The sequence below is a fragment of the Monodelphis domestica genome, chromosome 1 (assembly GCF_027887165.1).
Source record: "Monodelphis domestica isolate mMonDom1 chromosome 1, mMonDom1.pri, whole genome shotgun sequence".
Classification (NCBI taxonomy): Eukaryota; Metazoa; Chordata; class Mammalia; order Didelphimorphia; family Didelphidae; genus Monodelphis; species Monodelphis domestica.
The window spans coordinates 713,367,837-713,389,205 of record NC_077227.1 but is presented as its reverse complement, the minus strand read 5'-3'; the positions used below and the strand labels follow the sequence as shown (position 1 = coordinate 713,389,205).

The following is a 21,369-nucleotide window of genomic DNA, read 5'->3' as shown; positions in this document are numbered from 1 at the left end:
ACTTTGCAGACCAACCAGAGAACTGTATATTTGATCTGGGAAATGATAGAGAGCAACTGGAATTTATTGGGTTGGAGGTGACATGGTTGGACCTGTGTTTTAGGAAAATCATTCTAGTGAATGAATAGAGGGATGGAATGGGATAAGGAGAGACTTGAGGCAGGCAGGGACTGTAGAGGCCATCTAGTCCAGACCCTTCATTTTATAGATGAGGAAACTGAGGCTTGAAGAGATTAAGTAATTTGTCCAAGATCACACAGGCAATAATTCTTATTGTTTGGATGGGGACAGCTAAGTGGGACAGTATACTGATAGAGAGTGCCAGACTCCATCAAGAAGACTCACCTTCCTGAATTCAAATCTGGCCTCAGACACTTAGGAGCTGTGTGACCCTGGCCAAGTCAGTTAACCCTGTTTACCTCAGTTTACTCATCTGTAAAATGATCTGGAGAAGGAAATGGCAAACCTCTAAAGTATCTTTACCAAGAAAACCTTAAATGGGGTCATGGAAAGTAGTCATAACTAATCAACTTAACAACAAAAGAAGTCTATTGGGAAATTCATCAAGCTAAGGAAGAGATAACTTCTATTAGTACATAACTCTGAAACTGTCATCCATAAACTTGAATTTATAATGTTATTCAAAATGCTAAATAAATGTAAAATAAATGTGAATATTTAAACTTTAAAATGATTTTTAAAAGTTTGTAGTATTTATACTTCAGAAATTATTAGAGCTTAATACCACACTAAGATTTTTGGGACACTGCATATTCTAATCTGGCTTGATTATGTAAATTAGTCTGAGTTACAAGTCTTCAGTCATCATCACTTATCGACCATGTTTATGCTTCACTGTATTTAATGGATGAATTTTATTTTGACACAGTAATCAAACCTAAATGAACCTCTAACAATAACACTGCCCTAGGAAGAAGAACAAGGGAGGATCACACACGTGCCCCCAGCATTCTTTAAGGTCTTCAACTGGACAGGCCACCAAGCTACGGAATCCTCTCATCCCAGATTTCTCCTCTTCCCTCTGCCCTAGACAGTCATAGCGCGGTCCTTGGCTACAGTGCCCTGCCTTCTTCTTGGGGATCCCAGATGGCCAAACACAAGTGTAAGCGATGCCCTCGTAACCCAAGGTGAGAGAGAAGACGAGGGGCCAGGGGAAGGTGGGCTCCTGCACCCACAACTCATCCCTGTCCCGATGCCTCATTCGGGGGGAGCAGGAAAGTGTTAGGTGGGCTCCCTGTCTTTGGTCTCGTCACTGTCATCCAGACGCCTGGTTCTCAAAGGTCTGACTAGCAGGCCGCCCCGGCAATCCGCTCACCTGTGCGACACCAGAAACGTGTTAGTCATGAAAATGGTGTCCACGGGCGACTGCTGCACCTCTTCCAAAAGCACGTCTGCCATGGTGCACTGGAGGAGGCGCGGGAGCTCCTCATTGCGGTCGCCATCAAACATGCCGTACACGGCTTCCACACCGTCGGTGAAGTTATCCACAGCCAAAGAGGAAACGCAGAGTCTACAACAATGGAGGCAGAGAAGTCATTGTTCCTATCTGCAGGGTGGGCAGTCGCTAAAAATTAAAGTCAATAATCAGTTGGGAGAGAGGGGTTGCTAGGGAGATAAAGTATATAAGGATGACCAAGAATCTGCAAATGAAAACTGTCTCTAAAAAGGGCACTGAGTTTGAAAAATGATCGCCTAAGTAAGGAGGGAATTAATCTTGTTAATTTAACAAATTGCAGGCTCTTTTAAAAAATAATGCTTAGGGGACAACTAGATGGCTCAGTGGATAGAGAGCCAGGCCCAGAGACGGGAGGTCCTGGGTTCAAATCTGCCTGAGACAAACCCTAGCTGTGTGACCCTGGGCATTGTCTAGCCCTTATTGCTCTTCTGCCTTGGAACCAAATACACAGAATGTATTCTAAGATAGAAGGTAAGGGTTTCAGAAAATAAACAAAGAAAGAAAGAAAATAAAAATGATGCCTAAACAGCAGAGGAAATCTATTTTCTCTGGGAAACCACCAAGGAAGGCTCTGGTTCAAACTAAAGTACTCACTTATTCCTCTGACCGGCCATCTCAGCGAGTCCGTGGCTCCAGAACGTCGATGCATTTGCAGAATCAGCCGTTGGCAGGGGTTTCTGATCAATTTTCAGGGTGGTGATGTGACTGTGGAAAAGTTCAAACTACTGTGAGGCACTAATGCTATTTTGCATTTTCTTGGCCTTTTTTTCTTTAAACTTAACATGAAGAAAACCACAAAGCCACTCAATAGCAGGTTTCTGTTTTTTGGAGGCAGCTCTCACACAAGGTTCAGCACCCTTATATTTGGCTTTGTTTTCCATAGGTTAAATGGGTAACATTACCACTGTTTCTAGTGTAAAAGTGAACCACATTGTAATATGCTCTTGAAAAGGTACCAGCCAACTACCTCTATCCATGTGACCTTGGGCAAGTCACACTCTAGGAAGTCTATTTCTTCCACTGTAAGATGGGATAAGCTCAACCAGCATCCCTATTTGCAGTATTATTGAAAAATTCAAATGAGTGCATTGCATACTTTAAAGCTCTATAAAGACTTCAGTTGTAATAATATCAGGTACAATTCAATAAATATTTAGTCAATAAATGCTTGTTATGTGCCAGCTGCCATGCTAACCTATTAAGATCGAATAAGAGAATATTTATAAAGCACTTACCCAGTTACACAGACACAAAATAGGCACTTAGCCAATGCCTATTCCCTTCCCTTTTGCCCCAGAGTTACCTAGAAAGGCCAAAACAGTCCTTGCCCTCAAGGAGCTCACAAGCCAATGGTGAAGACAACATGTTAAAAAAAAAGCTATGTAAAAATTTCAGTCATGTTGGACTGCTCAAGACCTCCCTTGGGGTCTTCTTGGCAAAGATACTGAAGTGGTTTGCCAATTCCTTCTCTAGCTCATTTGACAGATGAAGAAACTGGTTAAGTGGCTTGTCCAGGGTCATACAGCTAGTAAGGATCTGAAGCCAAACTTGAACTCAGTTCTAACTTCATGTCTAGCACTTCTATCTACGTCATCGTCTAGCTGTCATTGGGAATTGGGAGATAATTTCCAGAGGAAGTCAGTAGCATTAAAGGTGATCAGGAAAGGCTTCCTGAAAAAGGTGGGATGTTGGCTGCTACCTGAAGAAAGGCAAGGCAGGAGACGCGCTCTGGGCAGGGGAGATGGCCAGTGAAAATGGAGTTAGGAAATGGAATGGCTTATCTGGGGAACACAAAGGAAGCCAGTGTCACTAGAGAAGGTGGGAGGAAATCTTAGGAGAATGGAAAAGTTAGAAAGAGGCTGAGAAGTCAAAGACTGATGTGAACACAGGATGAAATGGAGAGACTTGAGGCGGGCTGACCTTCAACAGTCTAGGTACGAGAAGGTATGTGCTCACTATGGTTACTGTCAATCTTTGGGAACCCAAAGGTCTGCCAACAGATCCAGGCATATCTTACTAACATGCCCCCAAGTTTAAAGTTTATTAAAAAATAACAATGGATTTGAAAGAATATGGGCAAGATAACAGGCAGATTTTGCTTCACAGACTCCTACAACAAAGAGATCTCTAAGCTTTAGCTATCAATTCACTTATTTCAAACAATGCTTAGTACAACAAAATTATGATAAAATGAATCTCAATTAGTCTTGAGTCTCTTGTACTGGAATTTGGACAGTATGAAATTTCCAAATTACAGTCTCCATCTAGTACCACCCATATCTTAAGCAGAATTCCCACTTCAATACAACCCATCATGTCATCTATTCTCTTTTTGAAGGTCTCTAGGGATGGAGAAACCACTCCTTCCTGAGATAGCCTGTTCCACTTCTGGATAGCTCCAACTGTTAGAAGTTTTTCCCAATGTTGCAATTAAATTTGCCATTTAGCAGTTTCTACCTGCTGCTCTTTCTTCTTTCCTCTGGGGCCAAGCAAAACAAGAATTCCTTTTCTGTATCATAGCCCTCTAAACACAGAAATACAGAAATTCTCTTTCCCTTAAATCATCTTCAGATGAAAAATAACCCTTAAATTCAACTGATTCTCGTTGTATGATCTTCTGTTTGTGTGTACGTGCATGTGTGATGTCACTTTTTTTTACTTGTTATTCTGTTGATGTAATTTTTGGCCCTCCTTTTTTTAACCTTATTTTCTGTTTTAGTAACAACTCTTAAGTCAGAAGGGCTAGGCAAACAGGGTTAAGCCACTGTGTGCCCAGGGCCACACCGTTGGGAAGTATATGAGGCCACATTTGAATCCAGGACCTCCTGACTCTAGGTCTGGTCTTCTATTCACTGCCCTCTTTTTAATCACATTGGCTAAATGCTCAGCAACTTTTCTAGTATCTTCAAAGAAAACAGCTTTTAGTTTATATTAATGATCTAAATTTCTACTTCCCACCTAGTTTATTTCTTCTCTGACTTTTACTGTTTTATCTTTTATGATTGTTTAAAAAACGGTTCATTTGTTGACTTTCTGATTTTTAAAAATGTCAATTTGGCTCATAATTTTCTCTTTTTCTGTCAACGTATGTTTGTAAAGATTCTAGAAATGCTGATATATTGTTAATATTTTCTTTCACATAATGTAGAATTTTATTGTTAAGTCTCCATTTAGGCCAGTCTTTCATATATGTTCCTGAATTCATTGTTATTTTGTATTGGGTTATGTTCTGCAAAGACTATGCTTCTTGTTTCTGCCTTTTGACATGTCTGTAATACCTATGCCTGAATACATGATGAATTTTTAGTTCTACATATAGTCTTTACTGGTCACATTTAGAAGATACCACAAGGTCTCATAGCTCCAGTTTCTCTAGCAATCTGTTCAATTCTATATTTTCCTTTTTGTTTCCTCTTCTGAGAGACATATCTAAAACTGAAATGGGGACCCTGAAATCTGCCACTACTGTCTTATTGGCTATATCTTCTTTTGGATCAGTTCTTTTTTTTTCTTTATGAGCATAGAAGCTATTCTCTACTTTTTAATTTTTCACATCTTGTTCTTAGGTTTATCTGTTGACTTTCTAATTTAAAAAAAAAAAAAGCATATTGGGCTCATTTTTCCTGTCAACGTATGATTGCAGTGATACAATTATCATCTTTAGCTACATTCCATTCCCTCTCCCTGTTCTTGTGCTCCACTGGGGTGCTCTTCAGCCTCCCCCAACTACAGCTTCCCCCAATCACACACAAGTAAAAATGGAAATAGAAGGATCTTCCTGTGCTTTGGGTTGACCTTGGATAACTGAAACCAAAGAAAGTTAAACTGAGGGTAAGGGGGCACTACTCTTCTGCTTTTTTGGATTTACCTGATGTATTAGTAACTTTTTTTTTTGCCAGTCACTTTTGTTTTTGCTAATCACTCATTTTGTGTGCACTTTAGTTTCTTAGGCGTGCTTCTTGTGTCAGATTATAGGGTTTTATTTCTTATCCAATCTGTCATTGTTTTACTTTATTGAACTATTTTAACTCATTCACGTTTAAAGTTGTCAGACTTAGATTCTCCAATTATGGGATTGGATAAAATCCAAATATAGGATTTTAGGACATTCCCCATCTCTTCTTCTGTAAAGATAGTCCTTTGTTTCTTATTATTTTATCTGAATCCACTTTAAAGGTAACCCAATTTCCATTGGCTCTCTGCTCATTCTCAATTTCTCCTCCCTTGCCCTAGTTTTGGACTTCTGCTTAACTCAGTAGTAGTTTTTTTAAACTGGTTATTTAATTTTCCTTTCCCCCTCTCAGTTATATAGTAACATCCCCCTTTCTCTCCAACTTATTTTGTTAGTTTTTAAATTTTCATTTCCTGAATCTTTTTCTAAAAATTTCTTTATTTTCTTATTACTTATCTTCCTTTTCTATTTTAGACTTTTTTCCTTTGATTCATAGTCATTGAGCTTATTTAATCCTTCCACAGTCTGTATCCTTCATGAAATTAAAGTTTCTATTTGGCATTCCTTTTTTAAAAGATAAAGTTTTCAGTGGATCTGGCCTCAGACACTTTTTAGCTGTATGACCCTGGGCAAGTCACTTGCCCAATGCCTAGTCCTTACCACTCTTCTCCCTTGGAACCAATACACAGTATTGATTCTAAGATGGAAGGAGAGGGCCTAAAAAAAAAAAGTTTTTACTGATATTTTCTGTTTCCTACATCAACATAGTGTCTCGTATATCAATCTGTCCCTTCCAGAGAGCCATCCCACATGACAAACAGTAGTTTCTGTGTATAATATAGAGTTACTATGCATGTTTTCTTGGCTCTACTTCATTTTGCATTAGTTCATATAGAGCTTTCCATCTTTCTATGATCTATCTCATATGTGAAGATAGGATTAACTCTCCTCCCTTGCCTATTTTTATTTTTAAACCCTCACCTTCCATCTTGGAGTCAATACTGTGTATTGGCTCCAAGGTATTAGAATGGTGAGGGCTAGGCAATAGGGGTCAAGTGACTTGCCCAGGGTCACATAGCTGGAAAGCGTCTGAGGACAGATTTGAATCTAGGCCTGGCTCTCAACCCACTGACCCATCCAGCTGCCCCCTCCCTTGCCTATTTTAAATTAATCAACAAAAATTGAAAACATCCCTACTTAACACTAAGTAGGGGAGGTCTGCAAGCCACTTGCTAAAAGTGAGTGTCAACTCCAGAAGCAACTGGTCACCCCCTGGGTAGTGCTAAGCAAATTTAAAGACTACATAGGGCTCCTGTAAAGTGGAGGAAGGGACAGTGACATGGGAAAAGGACTATAAAAATCCTGAACTTCCCGTCCAACAGGGTCTTCAGCCTGAATTTTGGGCTTGGAGGATCTTGGACTAAGATTTAGGACTGTAGCTATGACTTGGGACTTCAACCTGGGACTCTAGCTCCTGGACTGCTTCTGGTAAGACTGTTCCTGGATCTTTCTCCTTTGGAGCTTTGCTTGGATGAGAAGTTGACCCTCCTTTCCCAGCTTCTGGAGAGATTAGTTCCAGAGAGGCCTTACCCTCTTGGAGGAGGCCGCGTGGGCAGAATCCCTGTTTAATTCACCACTGGGTCCTCTGGCTGAGGATTAACAAACAAGCCCTCCTGAGCAGACCCTGAGGGGTCCAGAGCAACATTTAGGGTGATAGAGTAGACATCTTCTCTACCCACTTTTATATTTCTCTACTTTCACTCCTTCCACCTTTTTGCAAATTAAACTACTAAAAGTCATTTTGGCTTGAGCTATAATATTTTTAAATTGGCAACCACAGTATTATCTTAACATTCTCACATATTTAGTCAAACCCTTAATTCCTTATACATACCATTTATTCCTCCCCCCCTTATTTTTTTTTTTTACTAATTACATCTGATAACAAATTTCCACATAAGTTTTTGGAAGTTATATGATCCAAATATTACATACCACTTCACATAGCATGGTAATATCTCATTATATTCATGAACCACAATTTGTTTAGCCATTCCCATCTGATAGCCCCTATCACAAAGACTGCTGCTAGAAATCTTATCAATGATTTCCTGGGGACATAAGCTGGATAATGGAGTCTCTGGTTCAAAGGATATGAACATTTTAATAACCTTTGCATAATTCTGAATTACTGGCCTTCCAAAATTGTTGTACCACTTCACAGCTCTACTAGCAAAGTATTAATGTGCCTATCCTTTGAAGGTGCTTACAACATGGGGTGCTGAAAATTCTTTGGAGACTGTTCCTTAAATTATAAATATTTATTGAATAAATTAAAAGAGCAAGTCAGAGAAAGAAAAGACATCAGCCACATGTGGTTGGCGGTTCCCTTCACAAGTCTTCTCCTCTAGCCAGTGATTGCCTGAGCTTGTGTTTGTCTACTGTTTCCTCTCACCATGATTCCAGGGCCAGAGTCAGCTGTGTGGCACACCAGCACACTCTACTAGACACTTTCTCTCTACTTGTTTCCAGGCAAAAAGAGAATCTATTGGTCAATCACTGGATAAGATATAGATTTTTTTCCTTCTATTTTTAGGAAAGATGATTCATATATTATTTGGGTGTCTTAGTTAATGCACTTTTAAAATGATTGACATATACCAAATCTATTGTTGTTATAAAATAATATATACCATGCGGGAACATCATTCTGTGTTATCTTCAAGGTTATAAATGAACTTGTATGTAGGGTAAGATCCTGAGCAGTATCTTATCCTCCTGAGAACTCCTTTAACTCCTGAGAAGTTATCCTTAAGTGTCATAGATTCAGATTTTTTAAACAGCAATTTTAAGGTAAGATATCAGTAGTAATCTGGACCAGGAAAGCAGATCTCTCAGAGAAAATGCTGTGAGGATCATCATGATTCCAGACAGATTAAAAAGATGATAGCAATAGAAGATGTCACCAGAAATCAGATACTACATTGTGAAACTCTCTGAATAAGCCTTTGGATTTAATAAACTAAACTTTGGGAGTGGAGCCCTCCATCCACTTCTGTCCTTTGCATGTGCCAATATTTTATTTTTATTATAAAACCCCTGTATCAGAAAAAGGGGAATACCACCCAATGGTTCCTTGTCAATGCATCTATCAATCATTTTTAATGTTAAGAAAATTCCCAAATGTAGTTAGACCATCCATGAAATATATATCTTTGGGCCCTCATGTACCCTGATGAGACAATCCTAAAAAGGATAGACATTATATATGGAATGATTCATTGGGGAGACTAACATCCCCAAACAAACCAGAATGGGGAATAAGGGAGAATTTAATATTAGACTGAATTCCTATTCTTTTTCTTAGTATCGTAAGACTGGATGGGTTTTAAAGGGGAAAATTGCATACTGAGCTTATTCTTTGAGGCTGCAATTCAACCCCACCCTTTGACTGAATTAAGAACAAGGCCTGAGGTTTATCTGTATGAGGGGCAACAAATGAGCACTCTGGGAGGGCGCCAGGAGCCTTATGGCTCCCTGATACCTGGAAGACTGGTCTCTAATCTGGATTGAGGTCAAATCCACCAAACCAGAGGGACGGAGAAAAGTGACATCACTGAAAAACATATTTGGATCTGGAAAGGAAATAGGCCTCTTTTTGCCCTGAACAGAGGAGAAAGGTGGTTAACAGAGCACAAGCTCAGGCAAGCACTGGTTAGGGGAGGAGGCTTGCAAAAGGAACAGCCAACCACATGTGCCTAGTGCCTTTTCTTTTTCACACTTGCTATTAAAATTTTTTTAATAAGCATAAATTAAAAGTTACCAGAGAATTTTAATCTTAACTATATATACATGAAATTTCTAATAAGGGCTATATTTAAATTGATATGGGATACATATCAAATTTTTATAAGGGATTGGTACCTCATATATAAACTACAATATTATATTATGTATAATATTATATATTATATATACATAGTTTATATAAAACTATATTAATGTAACAATAAATTATATTAAAGTTTATATATATATGAAATACTAAGTCCTTATCAGAAACTTTATTATAAAGTTGGTTTTTTTCCCATTTGACCCCTTCCTTATCCTAGATGCATTGTTTGTGAAGCAGTTTTTCAGTTTCAAGATCCCTCTTCTGCTATAAAAATGTTCTTCGTGACTTTAATCTTTTTTTAAGGTGGTCCTATTTCCACTTGCTCTCCTTTCCTCACTCCTGCAGCCTTCTTCTCATTTGATAGCCTCACTTCCTCTCCTTTGGCTAGTCTTGTGCCTTCACTTTAAAAGGCATGCTTCTCCAAAAAGGATTTCTCTCATTTTCTTCATTATCTACCTTCGCTTTCTGTTTACCCCACATTCATATTATCTGATTCATGACTCCTATAACTATCTGGCCTCTCTCTTTTCTCTATATTTTTCATGCTATTAAAGCTTCCAATGAATCCATGCTAGGGATTCCCATCTAGATACTTTCTGCTACTGTTTTGTAGGACTTGTTCCACGGATTCCCCCCTTCTATTGTGCCTCATTTCCAGAATAATGCTACTTATTAACAACAACAACAACTAACATTTGTATCAAATTTACTGTGTGCCAGTCATTGTGCTAATCTCATTTAATCCTCCACAAAAGGGGTGAGAAAACAAGCCAACAGAGATCTGGTTTTCAGTTGCCCTAAGGAGTGAGCTCTGATTCCCTTTCTCCTAGGGCAAGAAGAATAGTCTCCCTACATATCAAATCCCTGTAGATTCTAAGGTCTCCCATCTCCCCCCCCACCCCCTTTCAATAACCCTTTCTACAGCTTTGCTTCTTTTCCAGTAGGCATTCTTTTTCTGAGAGAATACAGGAATTATTTACCCTTCGGTTTTAGTCTTTGTCTTGATTAGGGTACATTGCATATTCCCTTCTATATTCATCCTCTCATTGGTAATCTAGTCCCACCAAAAAAAAAATTTGATTCATCTGTAAGAGGAATGTTGGCCATGTTTTAGACCTGTTTCTCCCTAACCCTTCTGTTGCCTTCTACTTTCATCTTTGTCTATGTACTTTTAGAAAGAAATTGTTGTTGCTGTTCCTTGGTTGGTGGATTTGTATTTCTTTTACTATTTTTGTACTTATTTCTTATATTTCTGTTGGAGTAGTTGAGAAGCAAATAATTTATTCAGGTCGGATTTTCTTCTAGAAGTGCTTCAAATACCTTTTAAATTGAATTTCTACCTTTTTTTTCATGAATGATTAGGATCAGGTTTGCAGGGTAGGTCACTTTGGATATATCTTGAGCTCCTTAAAACATATTCTTCCATCCCCTATTATGGTTTCTCATGAATCTCTTGGTTATATGCAGAATTTCTTGTCGCTGGAATTATTAAACTGAACCATTTGGATATGTACCTTGCAGTTTACAGTTCTGCATCCTGGAAGTGATAAGCAGTCATTCTATGTTCATAACTATTCAGCAATTTCATGTATTATTTCTTACATTACAGAGTTCAGGTTTTTTGACTTGTCATTATCTTCTGACAGACCTATAATTCTTAGAGCATCTCTATATATTCTGTCTTTAAGATTTTATTGGTATAGAGATCATGTTTTATTTTAACTGTATTTCTTTTTGCTTAATTTGTTCTATATTGTCCCTCACTTTTGTGTATTTGCATCCCTAATCACTTCTCTCTTTTGTTTCTTTGGGGAGAGGGGATATTCTGCCAATTATTTCTGAAATGAAAGCTACTCATTTTACTTTCCTAATCTTTCTCTTTTAAAAACAAATTTTCATCCTGCAGCGGGTTCTATAGGGATCCAAAGGTTCTTCTGCTTAATTAAGTGTTGATTTATTTTCCTCAGACTTATATTTGTAAATAGATATCTAGAATCTTTCAACCAATCTGGATGCCATAATCTCTTATTAATAGTTTGGTTTTTGCCTATTATTATGATTAGTAGTTGTTTATCTGTTTATGTTCAAGATCTTTAGCCAAATTTTCTTCCTTCTGAGATCTCTGGTTAATTTCAGTCTCTCCCCATCGCTCTTATTTTCCCCTATTGCTCCCTTTCTGACTCTTTCCACTTTGGTAACAATTTTCTTGGGAGGGAAACTCAAACCCTATAGCCAACTCAGCCTCCTATTCTGAATAGTTTGTTGTTTTTGACTCTGGGTGACTTCTGGATGACTTGGGGGTGGTAGTAGCAGAACTGGTCTCAGCTGAACATTGGATTCTCCCTCTCAGGCTTAGTGGAGTGCCATGCAATCACATACCTGCCCAAGTTCTTTGTGGATCAGTTGAGAACTCAGTGCTGACACATGACTGTCCAAGCAAGGTCAATTTTTTTGCCTTTTGGTTTTCTGTGGCACTGAGAGGAGGGAGGGATACAGATGAGTTTTTCTGCAAGTCCAAAGGCTGCCTTGTGTAGCACTGCTTCAGTGATAGGTAGTAGAAAGAAAGGTTGCTTGGTGATCACATTAGAAATTAGGGATTAACCTTCTCTGTTATTAGCTCAATTTGTTTTTATCTCATTTCTTTTCTTGTTATCCTAGATATTGAGACAGATGAAATTGCTTTATATTTTGCATGGAAAGTATAACATAATAGGTCTGAAGAGCCAAATCTTCTTTTCAATTTTGGTTTCTATAAGAGTCACCAAAAAGCAGTTCTTAATGCATTTAGCTTGACTTTGTCCCAGATTTCTGTAACTAGAGACAAAACACATTTTAAATTGCTAACATCATACTGTCTTGTAAGTCTCTTGGGACTTAAGGACTGAGAGAATGAATTATGTTAAGATAAGTCTACTCTTTAGTCTTAGCCATGGCAACCCAGACCAGGATCACAACCATATTTTATGACTAAGTGATCAGGAGACAGGTACTAGGTTATTGTTATTCAATCATTTCAGTTGTTCAGTTCAGACTCTCCTCAATTCCATTTGGGGTTTTCTTGGCAAAGCTACTAAAGTAAGTTGCCATTTCTTTCTCCAGCTCATTTTACAGAAAAGGGAATGGATGGAAATAGGATTAAGTGACTTATCCAGAGTCACAAAGCTACTAAATGTCTGAGGCCATATTTGAAATTAGTTCTTTCTGACTATAGGCTCAGTAATCTATCCACTGTGCTACCTGGCTGCCCAAAGTTCTAGGCATTAACAAAGTAAGCACCCAATTAGAACAGTACATTAGATAAACTTTAAATGAGATGGGTAAAAAAGCAATCATAGGTCAACCTATAACCCTTCCTCTGAAGTCAGAACAATTGTAGTGGTATCAAAGTTATAAAGTTTAAGGTCACAGTGAAGTTAGGGGCCAACCTGAAGATAATGTTAGAAGAATAACAACCAGGAGCAGAAAGATGACTTCAAGGGCTTAAAGGACACTTCTGCTTTAAAAAAAAACTTACAACATGACATCTAAAAGCTGAAGCTAAAAGCTTTATAACCTCCTTGCTTGCAATTCATCTCCTGATCTAAAATGGGATCTCTCCATTGGCTTCATTACCAACTATTCCATATTTCCAAATATTCTGACTACCACCTTTCCATTATAAGAATATCCACCCCATGTCAAGTGAAACCAAATGTCTGACCAAGAGTATAATGATTCCAAGTTCCTAGGGAGAGGAGGGGGTCTCACTGCTTACACCAACCTTTAAAGATGGCTCAGCAGAAGAACCAATTGTACATAACTTCCTTTTATGTCTTACTTAATATTTCATGTGCAGGGTCCCTTAAATTTTCTCTGTATGGTCAAGCTCATTATCCATCCTTGACCTCCTGGTCAAGCCAGCTTTGGTTTTTAGAGAAACAAACTTGTTCAAATCATCTAGGAGGGCAAAGTGATCTTAAGGTTTTTCCTATGAATAAGGTGATATATACACCTGTTGTTTTTAGTAACAGGATCATGCTCCCTACAAAATGGGAAGGATGAAAAAATTTTTCCTGAAGTCATACTAAAATTATGACCATCAGTAATATATCTTTACTGGCTGCTACCTTTTTGTCTATAATTACCAGCATTAAAGAGGTCCTGGGCTGAAAAGTCATTCCCCTAGAGAACTAGCAGTGACTGAAAATGAATACCACTTCAAGGAAGTCAGTTCAATTAATAAAGGTAGGAGCTAACAATGTGGGTCTTTTCTACCCCAAATTAGTTTTTAAAGTTAATATTTTTCAATAAAGAAAAATCTATTTTCTTTCTTTTCCTCATTATCCCTCTTCCCAACTAAAGAAAGAAAAACAAAATTCTTGTACCAAGTATGCAGTCAAGCAAAACAAATTCCTGCATTGGCCACATCCAACAAATAAATACATAAATTATATACATATATATGTATATATGTATGTACATATGTATGTATGTACTACGCATGTATGTATGTATGTATGTATGTATGTATGTATGTATGTATGTATAGTACCTCTCTATCAGGAGGAGGTAGATAGTAATTATAATGCCAACTCTCTGGAAACAGGACCGGCCATTGAGTTGATCAAAGTTGGTCTTTAAAAAGTCCATTCCTTGCTGGAGGGGATGTGGCAAAATAGGGACATTAATTCATTGCTGGTGGAGCTGTGAAATGATCCAACCATTCTGGAGGGCAATTTGGAACTATGCCCAAAGGGCGACAAAAGAATATCTACCCTTTGACCCAGCCATAGCACTGCTGGGTCTGTACCCCAAAGAGATAATGGACAAAAAGACTTGTACAAAAATATTCATAGCTGCGCTCTTTGTGGTGGCCCAAAACTGGAAAACGAGGGGATGCCCATCAATTGGGGAATGGCTGAACAAACTGTGGTATATGTTGGTGATGGAATACTATTGTGCTAAAAGGAATAATAAAGTGGAGAAGTTCTATGGAGACTGGAACAACCTCCAGGAAGTGATGCAGAGCGAGAGGAGCAGAACCAGGAGAACATTGTACACAGAGACTAATACACTGTGGTATAATCGAACGTAATGGACTTCTCTATTAGTGGCGGTGTAATGTCCCTGAACAACTTGCAGGGATCCAGGAGAAAAAAACACCATTCATAAGCAAAGGATAAACTATGGGAGTGGAAACACCGAGAAAAAGCAACTGCCTGAATACAGAGGTTGAGGGGACATGACAGAGGATAGACTCTAAATGAACACTCTAATGCAAATACTATCAACAAAGCAATGGGTTCAAATCAAGAAAACATCTAATGCCCAGTGGACTTACGCGTTGGCTATGGGGGGTGGGGGGGGGGGAGGAAAAGAAAATTATCTATGTCTTTAACGAATAATGCTTGGAAATGATCAAATAAAATATATTTAAAAAAAAAAAGAAATAAAAAGTCCATTCCTATGGCTGAAGACAATAAGCCAAATAAAAATTAAACATGATATATGGTTTTTCACTTAATCCTGCACAGTGCTGGAGGTAAATGGGTCTCTCAAAGTAAATGAAGTTATGCTAGTCATAAGGAAGAGTCTGTTCAATAGACCTCACCAGTCCATTCAGCTGAAAAAGTAACCAGGCTGCCATGAGTATTGACATAGCCCACTCAAGTATAAAATCAAGCAGCTTTATTAACTAAATTCTTGTGTCTATAGAAATGTCTACTTCACCTCCAGGCTCCTAACTACCTAGTGAGACTCACAGCCTAAAAGTCTGTAAAAAAGATGACATTCCCATTGTGAAAATTAAATTTAACACTCCACTGATTATAACAATGAAAATATTTAACTATCCCCTGATTGTGAAGATTAAATTGTAACCCGTGTCTGTTTTTAGAACATGAAACTTAAAAGTTAAGTATGAAAATCTGCTCATTTAGATCTAATCACCAAAAGTGCAAATATCCCACTTAATCACGAAGTGGGAGGTCTGTGACCCACATATGCGATAGTGGGTGACGAATCGGAATCAACTGACTGACTTCTGGGCAGTCCTAGAGCAGAGCGTCAACTGTGATTGGTAGATGTAAAATTAGGGTTAGACATAGGAAGTGATGCAAAAGAAAATGTCTTTAAAAGGGGATGTCACTTCCTGTGAGAGAACAGTTCTTCATTTTTTGGAAGTAGAGATTGGAGGAATTCTTCATTCTTTGATCTGCTATTAGACTGACATGTAATGAGTAAAAAGCGGTCTTAACTGTTGGATTTTTCTGAAGGAAAAAACAAAACAAAACAAATAAAACTATCCTCTGGAGAGACCTACTCTCGAACACTTCCTGGGTCCTTGGCATTGCTGAGGCTGGCTGAAACTAATTCTTCCTGCCTGGAGGGGACAGGAGTAAATTGCTTAGTGCTCAGGCTAGATATCTTACCTCATCCTCTCTCTTATTTCTTGCTCCACTCTTTCTACATTTTGTAAATAAATGTAAAAAAATTATTTTTGGAATTAAATTCTTGACGACCACACTCTTAAAATATAAAACCCAATCCTTTAAAAATTAACTCCATTTTCCCCTTACACCATCCTTTGTTACCATGCTCCACTGGCCAGAGCTCAGCCCACTGAGAGAGCTATCTGGGTCCCTTATTACTCAGGGACTCACTGAACTAGGTTGAATTTAATGAAGAACCACCAATGAATATCATACTTATAATGAACAGAGATATTCACAAACTAAACTTTAGGGCAATCAGCTTAATAGAGACATCATCCTCAGGGAGATAAGTGATCTTTTCAAGGTGGGTCCTGGTACTGACAAGTCTGGGTTAAATTTACTACTGGACCTTCTCTAACAAATTAATGGTGAAATCTTCTATGGGGAAGTAGAAATCTTAGCAATATTATTGAGGTATGATGTTAAACATGTGGGATGATCTGAGCAAATCCAGGAGTTTCTAAGGAGCTTTCACCATTATAATAAGCTGTAATGATCAAATGAAAGTCTATATTAGGACCTATACACCACAAAATTAATAAATCTATCCCCATAATATATTTAGGCTGACATAACTATAATGGGGAATATAATGCCTGTTCAACATGTGATAGCTCCCCACCAAACTCCCATCTCCATGATGATCCCATGTTCATGGTAAGTGGGATTCACTGGGGTAATGGTGCCTGTGAAAGCCTTACTGTGCCCAACAAACTCCAAAGGATCTAAACCACCTTCTACCTATGAAACTTTCGTTTAGGCATGAGATCCTTGATCCTTTCAGCATAAATGTAAAAAATTAAATGAATTTGAGGAATTTTGGCCTAACACAACAGTCTTTAAAGTCAAAACCAAAAAGTCAAATAAATAAAAATATAAGAGAGTTGGCAAAAGTAGGGGAGAATCCGGAGTCAACAGACCCACTGCATCTTCCACTTCTCCTGGTATTCTCTAACCAGAGTGCTAAAGGGCTGGCTGTCAATTTCCCTCCAATCAACCCTTTATGGTTGATAATTAGATATATAACTGGTTTTAATAACCAGATCTATAACTTCTGGATTGATAAACCTTCTGTCTCCTTTTCTTTTTAGGGTGAGCCATTTGGGAAGACAGCACCATTGGTGTCTGTTTAATATCAAGGAGATCCACCTTAATCAAATATATCCTCTAGATTCCCATTCCAGGACTGAGTGAGGACTGGGACCAAGATGAATGGGAAGAATCAGAGCAAGAGGGAGTCATCTTCACTCTAGTTCCTGACCTCTTCCTGAACCTCATATCCAACAGCTTTTATTTACTGAGGAGACAAAATAAAATTAAAATTGATGCCAGGAAACCCTCCCATCCCTCCAATTTCCTCTTCTACTTTCAACTGAATTGATTCAAAAGCCACCAACCAGTCCATCTGGGTAGTCTCATTCATTACATAACCAATTCAGAGGATAACTTCTCAATACCAATGAGCATTAGTCAGGAAATGGTAAACCCATTTATTCCCTTCTTCTCTCCCAACAAGGGGGAGGGAGGAAAGAGAGGAAGATATACTCCCAACTTTACCCATTAGTAGGCTTTATCCGAAACAGGTTGAAAATCCAGAGTTATTAATAATACTTTATTATAATATCAATACTAATAATTAATAATACCAATGTTGGGTCACTGTGGCTATTAGCATCCCATCCATTTCTCCTTCAAGGAAGCCATGACCACTATCATTAATGTCACCAAAGCTTGCCCTGCCAAATGCCAAATATATACTAATTCCTAGTGCAAATTCAGGATCTAGAGATACAGAGTTAATTAGGCATAAATAAATATAAGAAAAAAGACCTTTTGCTAAATACAAAGACTCAACAAAGATATGTACTGACAGAACTGGCAGGTTCCCACTACAGAGACCATAATGCAAACTAATAAGAGTTGTAGCCTATATGGTAATAAAATATATGAAAATGGGCCTCAGCGCAATTAGCCTAGTCCTGTTCAGATTTCAATGACCAAGGATTATATGCTTTAAATTTCTAATGCTGCAGCCTTGTTAGCTACAGAGAATCCAAAAATAATGTTGAGACATGGAAGAATCAATAATATTCATGACAGTTTCATTGTGCAAGGTTATTTCCATTGTTATCTATTTCAAGGAATCTTTAGACACCCTATGGGGAAAGTGGAGTTTTGCTCCACCAAATTTTTTTTTTCATAATCCAATAATAGAAACTCAAAGATAATGTATATCCTTTGCATTTTTTAGATAATTAAGGAATGACAAATATGGTTTACTGTTGAAACACTGGGCTCCTTGTTCCTCAATTATTTATAGGGAAGAAACACTGTACTCTACTGTAGGCACAGACCTGAAAAGTTTTTTATTAATTGGTCATTATCTTATATTCAAGCATTGTTCTTTGATCATTTATTGTATTATGATGTCCAAGCTTTTTTTTCCATATCATAGCTTTCAGGTAGTCCAATGATTCTTAAATGGTCTCTCCTTGATCTATTTTCCAGATCAGTTGTTTTTACGATGAGAGATTTCATGTTTTCTTCTGTTTTTTCATTCTTTTGATATTGTTTTATTGTTTCTTGATTTATCATGAAATCATTACTTTCTAGTTGCTCAATTCTAATTTTTAAGGACTGATTTTCCTGTTAGCTTTTGGGTCTCCTTTTTCATTTCTTCTTGCATTGCTTTCATTTCCCTTCCCCACTTTTCCTCTGTATCTCAGTAGGTTTTTTAAATCCTCTTTTGAGCTCTTCCAGAATCTGTATCCAATCCATATTTTTCTTTTGGATTTTCTCTTGTTTCTGCTCATCTCACTATGAATCAGTTCAAAGTTCACAGGTCCTTTGAAGTTTTTTCTTTTGCCAAACTGTGCAATAACTTTCCATTGTATTCAAACCATCCCCTGGCTTATATACACTGCCTTAGATTCTTTGCTTTTCTTCCCATTTTTTCTTGTAATCCTTCCCTCAGGATTAGGAAACTTGTTTTGATTGCAACTATTTTCTTCCTCTTAACTTTTCCCCATCCCTTGAACCCTGCACCAAACTGACTTTTCAGGTCTATGTTTCAGATAAAACTGAAGTTTATCTAAAAACAGCTTCCACCACTACTACTTCCACATTTGTATATTCTCTTATACTGAGTTCTACTCTCTCCTTTCTACACTAGTGCATTACTTCTACTCTATTCTTTTTCTCCTCTTCAGAAGTCATCAGTAGGCATTTTTCCCCCCTTATCAAATTCCCTCAACACTATTGGAAGATATAGTTCTGAAAGCACATTTGTTTTTTTCTCTTATTAAAATGCTAGCATAATACAGACTATGCCACTTGCTCAAATTAATTTACCTTTCTAGGTTTCTTCAACTCTTGTGTTTATATTTCAAAGTTCCTATGTAGCTTTGGTCTTTTTATTAGAAAATGCTTTAAAGTTCTTTATTCCATTTTAAAGACTATTTTTCCCCTATATGGGAATTATACCCAGGTTTTGCAGCCCATGTTTTTCTTAGCTAGAAGTCTCTAGCATTGGGGGGGGGGGGGGGGCGCAGAGATATTCCAAGATCTCTCAATCACTAGCAGAAATTATCTGAACTTTTAATTCCAAATAAGGTTCCTAGTACTTGAACTCTTTTTTGGGAACTTGTAGAAAGGTTTGGTTTTTTTTTTTTAAACCTTTAACTTCAGTCTTAGAATTGATACTATATATTAGTACCAGAAGAGATATGCAACAGACTAAATGACTTGCCCAAAGTCACACAGCTTCGAAGTGTCAGGACATATTTAAACATAGGGCCTCCTATCTCCAAGTCTGGCTCTCTATCCACTGAGCAAAGTGCCCTCAGACTTAAAAAAAAAAAAATCAGTTTTTACAATCCAATGACTCTTACATTTTCTTTTCTTGACCTGTCTTTCAAGTCAGCTGTTTTTTATGTGTAACAGTGTTTTTAAAATCTTTTTATTTTGTTCTAATATTTCTTGCTGTCTCGTATAATCATTACTACAATTGCTCTATTCTAGTTTTCAGAGAGTATTACTTATATATGGTTTACTACTTTCTCTTTTAAGCTTTCAGTTATTTCCTTAAACTTTTATTTATCATTTCATTGCTTCTAGGTATATTACTTTATCTTAGGCTGGATTTGGGTGCATCTCTAGATTTAAAATAATTTTTTATTTTTTTTTTCTTTGCTCATGTCTCCAGCTTTAGTTTCTGAACTGTGGTTTTGGGGCAAGATTAGTCTCTGCCCAATACTATACTTTTTAGTGTAGTGGTTGCTCTGTTTGATTTTTCCTTGGGTTGTATTGCATTGATCTCAATATTTTTCAAGATTCTAGTTTTAGTTCTTTGAGTTTCAGTGCACTTCAGGGCCCTCTATTGTGGCTGGGGACAGAGTGGTAAGGAGCTCAGAGCCTGTGACTTCAGGTCTAAGTGGTACCAAGATGCACTGGTCATGTCTGCTCCTAGTGGCCTTCAAGGTCCTGATGTGGGTATCTAAAAAGGTTGGGACTTTTTTTTGAGGAGCCTCTGCTTTTAGTGGTGCCATAAACAATCTTATGAGAAAACACATCTTTAGCCTATGATTTTGTAATGAGGGAAGAGGCTTATTTGATTGTACTTTTAAGTCTTTGCTGGCAGACTCCTTTCCTATTTCCAGTGGGCTTCTGATTACTTTTTGGGTAATTCTTGGGAGTTCTTGTATTCTTCCAATAGATTTCTTGATCATTATTCATTTTTATGAGAATTTCAAGTTTTTGCTGAAGCAGTTATATGGAAACTGAGCATAGTTGAGGGTAAATTAAAACTCTAGTCTTCAATTTCTATGGAGTTTATTAATATTCACTTGAGTAAAAAAAGGCAGAAAGATAAGAGAGAAAAAAATATTTCTAACTAGCCACATGGGGGCTTCTCCACCTGACTCTTCTCCACCTTCCTTTCAATGCTATATCCAAGGGAACAGAGAGAGTGTACTTCCTTGTCTTGAACCTTTTAACTTCCCCCTCCCTTCAATTATCTCTGGATAAAGTAGAGAAGCCACCGTCCTGTGACCTACAGTGAAGCACATGGAAGCAGGTCAGACCCAAATGTGTGATCCTGGGAGGGGGTTCCCTTCACAAGACAGTCTACCTGGGAAAGCCTCATTAGCTGACGTCTCCTCTACTATTTTTCTCAGCTTTAGGTAATGATATTATACACAATGGTTAATAATCCTCCTTTGTATTTCCTTCTAAAGCCATTTCTCTGTTTGGTCAGGTAGATCAAATATTTCTGCACAGAGGTGTTGACAGTTTTTGGGATCTGTAACAGAAAGGTAATCTGTGTAGAAACTATTTTCTTGTTGCTGTAACTGGATACTCTGGCAGATTAGAGAGCAGCTACTAATATGGGGACACTTGAGGGCTCCCGAGTTAAAATGGGGATAGATGTACACTGAGAGATGCTGCTACAGGGAAATGCTCTGGGTTTGCCTATTGATCACTATTTGATGGCTAATGGATCAATATTTTCCTAACCTCCTCCCAACCTCTTCCTCCCTCACTCCCTCGCTTAACCACCCACTTCTTAAAGCCT

General features: G+C 37.9%; 1 protein-coding gene across 4 annotated transcripts in view; it reads right to left on the bottom strand.

Moving 5' to 3' along the window:
• The window catches only part of PHLPP2 (PH domain and leucine rich repeat protein phosphatase 2), a 113,717-nt gene that overhangs the window by 8,188 nt on the left and 84,160 nt on the right, over positions 1-21,369 (bottom strand). For all 4 annotated transcript variants that reach the window (XR_008917827.1, XM_056824361.1, XM_056824363.1 and 1 more), the window contains 2 exons: positions 2,072-2,182; positions 1,337-1,531 (listed from right to left, as the gene is read on the bottom strand). Coding sequence is in view for 3 of the 4 variants with exons in the window: in XM_056824361.1 (XP_056680339.1) it covers positions 1,337-1,531; positions 2,072-2,182 (306 nt within the window). In the remaining variant the exon portion in view is untranslated. The remainder of the gene's footprint in view (positions 1-1,336; positions 1,532-2,071; positions 2,183-21,369) is intronic.